The sequence below is a fragment of the Silene latifolia genome, chromosome 2 (assembly GCF_048544455.1).
Source record: "Silene latifolia isolate original U9 population chromosome 2, ASM4854445v1, whole genome shotgun sequence".
NCBI lineage: Eukaryota > Viridiplantae > Streptophyta > Magnoliopsida > Caryophyllales > Caryophyllaceae > Silene > Silene latifolia.
In genome coordinates this window covers 153693777-153705496 of record NC_133527.1, presented here as the reverse complement: position 1 = coordinate 153705496, position 11720 = coordinate 153693777, and the positions used below count along the sequence as shown (strand labels likewise).

The window sequence follows — 11720 nt, the reverse complement described above, 5'->3', positions numbered from 1 at the left end:
AGGTCATAGACATTCTCGGTCATTACTCTCTGTGCATTAGTATCACGTGTTATGCTTCACAATATCACATTGAGTCCTTCACAGTATCATAGGCTTTAGAACATGACTCACAACTACTTTTTTGTGCATTAGTATCACATGTTATGCTTTAGAATATCACATTGAACTCTTTACAGTATCAAAGGTCAGCGACATTCTTCGGTCATTACTCTCTGTGCATTAGTATCACGTGTTATGCTTCACAATATCAGATTGAGTCCTTTACAATATCATATGTTGCGAAGACATGACTTGTAATCGGTTTATGTGCATTTGTATCACATGTTATGCTCCGAATATCATATGTATTCCTTCAAAGTATCATAGGTCGCAATACGGTTGCGTATTTGTTTTATATTCATCAAGATCACATTTTATGTTGCACAATATCACATGTATTCTTTGACAATATCATAGTTTGTTATGATCTAGTTATATTTGTTATATTTGTATCACATGTTATGCTCCGAATATCACATGTATTCCGATATCAAAGATTATAGGTCGCAATACGGCTGCGTATTTATTTTATATTCATCGGATCACGTTTTATGTTGCACAATATCACATGCATTCCTTCACAATATCATAGTCACAGTTATAATCTAGTTATATTTGTTATAATTTGTTTACTCAACTTCTCTTGCTGTAGAAAATACTCTTGTTGTCCCTGTAGTACATGTTCCTTCTCCACAATGCATAGACGTTGATGAGGTGCATCTTTGGGAATCGTCTTTCTTTGATGGTGACGCCCGGAGGTTCTCGAAGAGTGGGTCGAAATATTGCAACTGAATTTACACCTAAAATAGGACAAACTTTTGCTACGTTAGACGAGGGTATACAGTTTTATGAGACTTATGCAATAGCATGTGGTTTTGAACCAAGGAAATCTTCAACGAAAAGGTTTCGTAGTAGTGGAGATATTAGGACAAAATTGATTGTGTGTCACCGGGAAGGATTTAGGGATTCTAAGCCGACAGTATTACCCATTACTGGTGAGGAGGAGGAGCCAATGGTCAAGGCCTCTAATCCGAAGAAGACTAAGGTTACTAGGATTGGTTGTAAAGCTAGGATTTTCTTTAGATTTGTTATTAAAGAAATTGACCAAGTTCAAGTGCCATTCTTTGTTGTTGATCAGTTTCATGCTGCCCATAACCACCGTCTTTCTCCACTCAAGTATAGAGAATTTCAGAAAAAATGTAGGAACCTTGCTTTGCAACATAAACAAACCATCGTTGATAATTGCAAGGTCAATATTGGCCCAACCTCTACTTTCAGGTCTATCAAGGAATATGTTGACGGCTATGAAAATATTGGAGCTTCTTTGACTGAGTTTAAGAATTTTGGAAGGGAAATCAAGTGTTTTATAGGTCTAAAGGATGCTCAAATGTTTGTAGACCAGTTGGAACACCTTCAAGAAACCCAGGAAGGTTTTTATTTTGCCTATGATATTGATCAGAATAAGTGTTTGTTTCGTGTATTTTGGGCTGATGCAGCAGCACGTCGTAATTACGCTCTATACGGTGAGGCGGTGACTTTTGACCCAACCTATTCAACTAATAAGTACGACATGATCTTTGCTCCCTTTACTGGTGTTGATCATCACAAGAAGTCCGTCACTTTTGGCGCTTCGCTTATGTCTAGGGAGAATGACCAGAATTTTAAATGGATTTTCACAAAATTTTTAGATTGTATGGGTGGGAAGGAACCCCATTGCTTTTTTACCGATCAATGTCCTGCTATGAAAATTGCAGTCCCTGCTGCTTTTACGACTGCTGCCCATCGCTATTGCATGTGGCATATTATGAAGAAATTACCTGAAAAGGTAGGCACGACATTGACCAAAGAGACTGACTTCGTCACTCGTCTGAGTTCTGTTGTTTGGGATTCAGAGTTAGAGCCTTCTGACTTCGAAGAGAGGTGGTGTTCGTTGATCAGTGAGTTTCAATTGGAAGATAATACATGGTTGCAATATCTGTTTTCCAGGCGGCAACGTTGGATTCCGGCGTATTATCGTGATATTCCTCTTGGTTGTCTTTTAAGAACAACGCAACGCTCTGAGAGCGCAAACAGCTTCTTTAAGCGTTTTGAGAATCCTCATGGCACACTTGTTGAGTTTTGGATGCGCTTTCAAAGTGCTATGGATCAGCAACGCTACACCCAAAAATCTCTTGACAGAGATAGTGATCACTCCCTACCTCAAACCAAAACCCTTCTTAGCCTTGAGCTTCATGCATCGACTGTTTATACGCATGCTCTCTTTTATGAATTCCAACAGCAGTGCGTTGATGTTGGGGTTAGTGTCCTTAACAGTTAGTGCAAGGACTTATAAATCTCTAAAAGGATCAAAGGGTATACTTTGTATCATAATCAGTTGATCCACGTTTATCAATAACGGTTGGCTTGCTAGATAAGTTTGACGTTATTGTCATACGGATGGCGGTGATCAATCGTCCCTAAAAGTCACACCTATAGGATACGTCTTGAGTGACGTGACGGTATGAAAATACAGTCATGTAGATGCCAAATTTGACTAACCAGTTAGTCTGAGTTATTTGACTAATAATTAGTCAAAATGTGATGGTGAGATATTATGTTTAATACGGATTAAATATCATGAGCTAAAGGCGAATTAACCAGTTAATTCGTAAATTTAAATATAAGCGTTTTATATTTAAATTAAATGTGTATTGAATGTAATTATACAATACTGTTTTGTCGGACATGTATTAATAATTCAACTAACCCGTATTATTAGTTGATGCCTTAATTTCCGATAACCGATAACAGTTTATAATGAAACCGCGTCGTATACATTTAGTAAGCTATGGACCGGACCGCAAGTTTAAGTGAAGAGAAAATGAAAAGCCCAAATGGGCTCCTCTCACTCGGTTTGGCCGAGACACACAAGGACAAAAGGAGAGCTTCTCCTCTTTGTCTAACCTAATTCATTTTGCAAAAATAATTAGGGTTTTTGGGAATTGTGCCTCCTGAATTCCGGATCTCTCATCCAACACAAATTCACAAAAACTAATCCCCTCGATATTGCAAGTCAATTAGGGGATTGTCTCTAGCACAAGGGCATTACTCGGACATCTTGGGTGCATCGTTTAGGAGGAGATTTGCTTTAATCTCTCATTGCCTTTTGCACTAGGACCGAAGGTTACTTCTACATCTTTATCGTTTTCATCATGTTTTTCGTTTTATGACTATAAACTACATATGAATTTTGCGTTATAATCCTACAATTAAAGGGTATTATACGGATAATAACCTACAAGTGGTATCAGAGCGAGGCCACGCAAATTTTTATATGTGTTTTTCATTGAACGATTTTGAAATCGATGAATTTTGTCTTAAATTTTGTCTCGGCTGTTCTTGTTTTGTCACGGCACAAATTTTTTTCCGGCAATAATTTTTATTGCTGCGTTTTTCTTTGTGTTGGGATCCGTGTCTAGTTTACACGGTTGTGATTTTGTCTTGTTTTTCATTTTAATCTTTGCATATTGCATTGTAATCGATATTCATTGCGATATAAAGAAGATCCGTCAAAATGATTGCATCAAATATTCGTGTGGCAAATTTTTTTTATCTCGAAAATTCTGGAAAACCGTGCTTCAAGTGTCACGGCCTGTTTTTCTTATATTTTGCATTGATTTGCGTGCCACACAATTTTATTAGATCGTTCGATCTCTTGTTTTCGTGTTGTTCTTAGCGATTTGTTGTTTTAATCGATAATTACAACAAAATGTGAAGAACATGTCAATTGTATTCTTATTTTAATCCGGATTAGAGTAAATTGCAATTGTGTTTTAATCAAACCGTTTTGTTTTGATCCTTTTTGCTCACGTTTTGAGCCGCGTAAAATTTTTTTTGCTTTTAGAAGCTCTCGGCATTTCTGCCATTTAAAAAAAAAAAAATTTTTTTTTTGGCCCTGGTACTGTTCACGTCAACAGTACAGAAGAGAAAAAAAAAAAAATATTTTTTCTGTTTTTTTCTTTTTCGGCCCCTTTTATGCATAAAACGTTTTTTTATGCTCTCGCTTGTTAGTGAAACGGTTCACCCACGTAACTTAAAGTTACTTTAAAAATTTAAAGTAACGGATTATATCGAATTAAAATTAAGTTGATGAAGCAGTTTTGTCACATAATTTTAATTATCTTTGGTGGTTTGGATAAATTAAACATAATTACGGAATTATGTCACGAATTAATTTAATTTAGTTGATGCATTATATTTATCGTTTTATTATATATTTTTTTTGAATGTTTTGAATGCCATTTAATTACGTATTTAATTATTTTGCAAACGGTTGTAACTTAGTGTGGCCTTAGTAGAACGTGTTACCGTAATGATGGAACACGGTCTTGGTTGTATTTTGAGATCTCGTATCTCCATTTTATTTCTTTTAATTACAGTTTTATTTAGAATGTAAATAGGTTTATATTTGTAAATTTTAAATTGTAATTCTTGAGAAGACTAAAGATGGAGACCGGATGCTCACTCCCGCTACTTGGATGAAGATGGAACATCAAGACAAGCTTTTCGGGTCCAACGGTGGATTCCAAAGTTGTATTTTGTTCTTTTTACTAGGATAGGCCACACTAGGATTTTTATTTACGTATCGCATTCATATATTTATTTTTATGTAACGATAGTATGCATCATATTCCGCCTAAAAACCAAACCACCTATTTATTGCATGAAAACTGACACATATAGAGGTCACGAGTTAGTTTTCATTGACATTCGTATGTCACACGATCATGCTAAGCCATCACCTAGATTGATTCATTCACGCAGACGCTAGTTTTTCGTTCACTTAAAATGAATTATGATTAAGTTGATGGGATCTTCCTCGTATAAACCAAAATTGAGAACGGTCTTTATAGGTCAAACTCCAAGGACTCCCTTCTTCGTCGGTAGGCATACTATGACCCCTTCTACGTCGGGTAAATTGGAACCGATTGACTTATTTTATCTCAACACTATGGTCACTCGTACGATCCTGTGACTATGGTGGACTAATAGATAGGATTTACAGAAATCTATCGACCAAGAGTTCTTCCGGAAGAATTAGCTAAACAGTTGGCTTATCAATTTACAGAAATTGAGTCTTGGGATCACTTGTATCTTTCTTGAGGGAGATCAATTATGCAAGTGCGATAGTCTACATGTTTTAAAATGAATTTTAAAATAGACTTAAATCACCTCGATGAGTTGCTTATTTCGTTTTGTTTTTCTTTCTTTTTCAGTGTAGATCACGATTTTAAATCGCTAAAAACAAATGGTCGGTTCAAGTGATAACCCAATGCCAAGTGCCACATTGGACCGTGAGTCCTGGCTTCGGATCTTCATGAATCGGATGAATCGGTCTACTCGATCAAGAATGATGGATCCAACCGAGATCGGGAGGCAAAGATTACGGAATGCTGCCGCTGCCGACGGAAAGCTCAAATATCTACTTGAGCCCATGCCGCCACACCCAGTCCCACGGCCGGAGCTAACGAGATCGCTACTTATAACGATTTCGTCATGGAAGCGGGTGCGATTAAAAACGTGCTCATTTTTGCAATGGAATCCAATTTGCAGAAACGCTTCATAGCCCAAGGTGCAAACAAGATTTTCACCACGCTCACCAAGGAATTCTCGAAAGCACCGAGAATCGTGACCTATGAGCATACCACTCGTTTCTTTGATGCGAGACTCCAGAAGGGCCAACCGGTTAGCCCACACATTCTCAGCATGATTGAGAATGTCGAGAAACTGGAGACCTTTAACTGTAACATCAGCGAGAATATTGTTATCGACCGTATTCTTCATTCACTCCACGATGGTTATTCGCAATTTAGAGCGAATTACTATATGAATGATCTGAAGAAAACTCCACATGAACCGCACTCCCTTCTCGTACAGACCGAGAAGGACATGAAGTTCAGTGGGAGCATGAAACAGGATGTTCTCGTTGTGTCAAATAAAGGGAAGGGTAAGGGCAAAGCTCCGGCAAACCTAGCGAGAGGCAAACCGAAGTTCAAAAAGTCGGGTTCGGGTAAGAGTGGGCCTGGTGAGTCGAGCACCTCATCAGGCGCGACAAAGAGCAAAATGGATAACATGGAATGCCATCACCGCCACAAGTCCGGGCATTGGAGGCGTACATGTCCTGTTTATCATGAGGACATAAAAGCGGGTCGCGTTAAACCTGTTGGTATGTCTTCTCCTTCTACTTTTATTCATATGATTGAGATTAACCATGCAAGTTACGGAACTTGGGTACTAGATACTGGTTGTGGTTCTCATCTCAGTAATCATGTGCGGGGCCTCCGAAATCTCGAACCTCTCGTAAAGGGTGAGGTTGACTGCGTGTTGGGAATGGAGCAAGAGTGGCTGCCATCTCAAAGGGGACATATGTGATCCAGCTTCCTAGCGGATTTGAGTTATCATTATATGATTGCTATTATGTTCCTAGTCTTTCGAAAAACATTATTTCGGTTTACGCACTTGACAAACTTGGTTTTTCATTTGTAATAGAAAATAATGCTTGCATTTTCTCTTTACACAATATGATTTATGGCAAGGCAGTCTCCTTGAACGGAATTTATGTTTTAGATCAGACGACCGAAATATTACACGTAATGAATAAAAAGTCAAAGGTAGGTGATAAAGATCAAACATATCTATGGCACTGCCGTATGGGACACATTAATGAGAAACGCGTAAAACAGCTCATCAAACATGGAGCGATCTCGGCCTTTGATTTTCAATCATTTGGCACGTGTGAATCATGTCTCATCGGTAAGATGACTCGTATTTCCTTCAAAGGTGTTGGAATGCGCGCTGCTGTCCTATTAGGGCTCATACACACGGATGTATGTGGTCCTATGTCAATCACCGCACGAGAAGGCTATAGGTATTTCATCACTTTCACGGATGATTTAAGTAGATATGGCTATGTCTACTTAATGAAGCACAAAAGTGAATCCTTTAAGAAATTCAAAGAATACCGAGAATAGGGTGCGAACCTATTGGGTAGAAAGATTAAAACACTACGTTCGGATCGTGGTGGCGAGTATCTTTCTCACGAGTTTGATCATCACCTCAAAGACGTGGAATTGCCCTACGCTTAACTCCACCGGAACACCTCAATTGAATGGTGTGTCCGAACGGAGAAATCGAACTTTACTTGATATGGTTCGATCCATGATGAGTCACACGGTTTTACCCGATTCATTATGGGGTTATGCTCTTTTGTCGGCCGCTCTAATACTTAACCGAAGTCCGTCTAAAGATGTTGACAAGACTCCATATGAACTATGGAAGGGAACGGTCCCTAACTTGTCCTTTATACGGGTTTGGGGCTGCGAGGCTTATGTCAAGTGGAGAACTGAAGATAAGCTCGGCCCGCGATCGGTCAAGACATACTTTATAGGTTATCCTAAAGGATCACGTGGTCATTACTTCTATTCGCCAACCGAACAACGTGTTTTTGTTGCGGCTAGTGCGACATTCTTAGAGAAGGAATTTCTCGAGAATGCAAAGAGTGATAGAACCTTCGACCTGTCGGAGATTCCTGAACCAAACACCGAGCAACCATTGGAGGAGCCTATTCCTTCAATCCCTACCGCGTGAATATTCCCGAGGAACCTAGGAGGTCGGGAAGAGTCTCTATTCCTCCTGACAGATACATTGGTATGGTCGAGGAACATGATATAGATGACGTTCTACTCTTAACGAGTAGTGAACCCGCAACCTATAAAGGTGCCATGACTAGTTTCGACTCAAAGCTATGGCTTGAGGCCATGCAATCCGAGATGGACTCCATGTATGAGAACAACGTGTGGGATCTTGTTGACTTACCTGCTAAGGTTCGTCCCCTTCAATGCAAATGGCTTTACAAGATAAAGCATTCCGTGGAAGGTCAACAAGATATCTACAAAGCACGACTAGTTGCTAAAGGTTTCACCCAAGTGCCAGGTTTGCACTACGATGAGATTTTTGCACCCGTAGTCATGCTGCGTTCCATTCGGATTATCTTAGCGATTGCCGCTTTTCATGACTATGAAATTTGGCAAATGGACGTGAAAACCGCCTTCTTAAACGGCTTTTTGGAGGAAGAGTTGTACATGGTACAACCCGAAGGTTTCATCGATCCATCACATCCTAAGAAAGTGTGCAAGCTTAAGCGTTCCATTTATGGACTTAAGCAAGCATCAAGGAGTTGGAATCATCGCTTCGACCAAGTGATAAAAGAAAATGGATTTACTCGATCCGTCGAGGAACCATGTCTATATATCAAGTCGAGTGGGAGCAAGATTGTCTTCCTAATATTGTATGTTGACGACATACTCCCGATTGGGAATGACATACCTCTCTTAACTTCGGTAAAAGTATGGTTGAAAAACCATTTCCAGATGAAAGATCTGGGAGAGGCACAGAGAATTCTAGGCATCCGTATCTATCGAGATAGATCACGACGGATGCTATCTCTCGATCGGGAGTCTTACATAGACAAAGTCCTAGAGAGATTCAAAGATGACTAACTCCAAGAAGGGGTTCCTTCCTATGGCTCCAGGGGTGCATTTGAGCAAGTCTCGGGCACCAGAGACACCGGAAGAGAAAGAGCGCATGGCACGGATACCTTATGCCTCGGCAATAGGATCTATCATGTATGCCATGATATGCACACGTCCGGACGTGGCATATGCATTGAGTATGACAAGTCGATTCCAACAAAGAACCGGGGAACCACACTGGTTGGTCATCAAGAACATTCTTAAGTACCTCCGGAGGACTAAAGATTGGGCATTGACTTATGGAGGCGATCAAAAGCTATGCGCAACCTAAGTTATTCTGCAGATGCTAGCTTCCAAACGGATCGAGATGACTCGAAATCTCGGTCTGGATTCGTTTTTACTCTTAATGGCGCTGCAGCGATCACCGGAAGAGTTCGAAACAAACTCATTACATAAAGCAGATTCTACGACTGAGTCCGAGTACTATGCCGCGTCTGAAGCAACAAAGGAAGCGATATGGATGCGTCAATTCTTACATGGGCTCTCTGTAGTGCCTAGTTCGAATGACCCGATCACCATCTATTGCGACAATAGTGGTGCCATCTTCCAAGCTAAGGAGCCAAAGTCTAGCAACAAGTCTAGACATGTACAACGGAAAGCTCATCTAATCCGGGATTACGTGGAGCAAAAGACAGTAGTGATAGAAAAGATTGCTACAGATGATAACATAGCAGATCCTCTCACTAAAGCATTACGACAAGATAAGCATGAAGGGCACGTTAATTCCATGGGAATCAAACGTGTTCCTGAGTTGTAGTACTTTTTATGGATTAGATTCATTCTCGTTTGTACTCTATACGACATCATCGTTTTGATATTATATATATATTTTGTTTTTCATGTGGAATTGTACGACAATTTTGAACACCACAAAGTGAACTGAACAAACATCATATCTTGTTAGTCCTTAATTGCCCACATGAGCTGATAACTCGGCAATTATTCGTGACGTTGGTTGATGGTGGGTTCAACAAGCCATAAGTCAACCGGTTGACTGACCAATCACAGAGGCGATTTATACGGATATTTCGTAGGACACAATTGTGACATCGACGTGGAGTCCTAAATGTTTTATAACATTCGTTGCCCGGTCGTGGATAGGACTTCCATGGTGATCCTAAGAGTCGATTCTTTGACTATCGACTGTCTCTTGAGACTAAGGCAGATTTTGGGTGACTTTGGTTTCTTTCTCACGGTCATCCGTAACAGGGGGCCAAGTAGATTTTTTCTGGGTCATTTCATGCTGTGCTTAGATCGGAAGGAGTTCGAGTTGAAGGAAATATTCAGCCTTTATCAGGTACTCGATATTTCTCGGGGCCACTCGAGGAGTCAGAATCGAAATGCATGGCCATGCTCGGATACGGATTCGTTTTATCAGTTGAGTTACTCTCTAGTCGGGGAAACCACTCTAGATACAGATCGATTGTAAAATACGACCTTTGTGGATCCAGATCTGCAAATTGTTTTACATTGAGTGGGAGAAATTTTAAATGAATATGAGAATCGGTTATCGCACATACACTTGTTCGGACAAGTGGGAGTTTGTTGGAGGTAGTGTCCTCCAGTTAGTGCGGATAACGTCATTGCACATACACTTGTACGGACAAGTGGGAGCTTGTTGGGGTTAGTGTCCTTAACAGTTAGTGCAAGGACTTATAAATCTCTAAAAGGATCAAAGGGTATACTTTGTATCATAATCAGTTGATCCACGTTTATCAATAACGGTTGGCTTGCTAGATAAGTTTGACGTTATTGTCATACAGATGGCGGTGATCAACTGGTCCCTAAAAGTCACACCTATAGGATACGTCTTGAGTGACGTGACGGTATGAAAATACAGTCATGTAGATGCCAAATTTGACTAACCAGTTAGTCCGAGTTATTTGACTAATAATTAGTCAAAATGTGATGGTGAGATATTATGTTTAATACGGATTAAATATCATGAGCTAAAGGCGAATTAACTAAGATTAATTAAATAAATTTAAATATAAGCGTTTTATATTTAAATTAAATGTGTATTGAATGTAATTATACAATACTGTTTTGTCGGACATGTATTAATAATTCAACTAACCCGTATTATTAGTTGATGCCTTAATTTCCGATAACCGATAACAGTTTATAATGAAACCGCGTCGTATACATTTAGTAAGCTATGGACCGGACCGCAAGTTTAAGTGAAGAGAAAATGAAAAGCCCAAATGGGCTCCTCTCACTCGGTTTGGCCGAGACACACAAGGACAAAAGGAGAGCTTCTCCTCTTTGTCTAACCTAATTCATTTTGCAAAAATAATTAGGGTTTTTGGGAATTGTGCCTCCTGAATTCCGGATCTCTCATCCAACACAAATTCACAAAAACTAATCCCCTCGATATTGCAAGTCAATTAGGGGATTGTCTCTAGCACAAGGGCATTACTCGGACATCTTGGGTGCATCGTTTAGGAGGAGATTTGCTTTAATCTCTCATTGCCTTTTGCACTAGGACCGAAGGTTACTTCTACATCTTTATCGTTTTCATCATGTTTTTCGTTTTATGACTATAAACTACATATGAATTTTGCGTTATAATCCTACAATTAAAGGGTATTATACGGATAATAACCTACAGTTGATTCTCTAAACTCATGTAGTGCTGGTGATTCTTCAAGGGAGGGCAGTACAAGGTTCCTAGAAGTTGAAGATTCTATCTTCAATAAGAGTTACACTGTCGCATTTAATCCTTCAACATTTGATGCAACATGTTCCTGCAAGCTGTTTGAGAGGAAGGGCTACATATGTAAACACATCATCTGGATTTTATCAGGTAAAGGGATCAAAAAGATACCTGATAAGTATGTTCTCGATGAGGTGGACAAAGAACACTAAAAAAATGCCCTTGTATGATGCTCACGGTCAATTGTTGGATGATTTTACTTCGTCGGATGTCACTAAACTTGATTTCGACTTTATCTGTCCGAATTCTACTCAACATTAACACTGCTCAAATCTCTGCCTGAAAATCACATAAATGAACCGACTTCATTATCAAGACATTTCGACAAAATTTCAAGTCGATCTTTGAAAAATTGACTAAACACCAAGAGTTGGAGATGCTCCTTGGGGTTAAGT

General features: G+C 39.5%; 1 protein-coding gene across 1 annotated transcript; it reads left to right on the top strand.

The window, feature by feature from the left end:
* The first annotated feature begins 748 nt into the window (after positions 1-748).
* LOC141641482 (protein FAR1-RELATED SEQUENCE 5-like) lies at positions 749-11477 on the top strand. The gene is made up of 2 exons (XM_074450141.1): positions 749-2351; positions 11221-11477. The coding sequence occupies exons 1-2, from the start codon at positions 749-751 to the stop codon at positions 11475-11477; spliced, it is 1860 nt and encodes a 619-aa protein (XP_074306242.1).
* Positions 11478-11720: the final 243 nt, after the last annotated feature.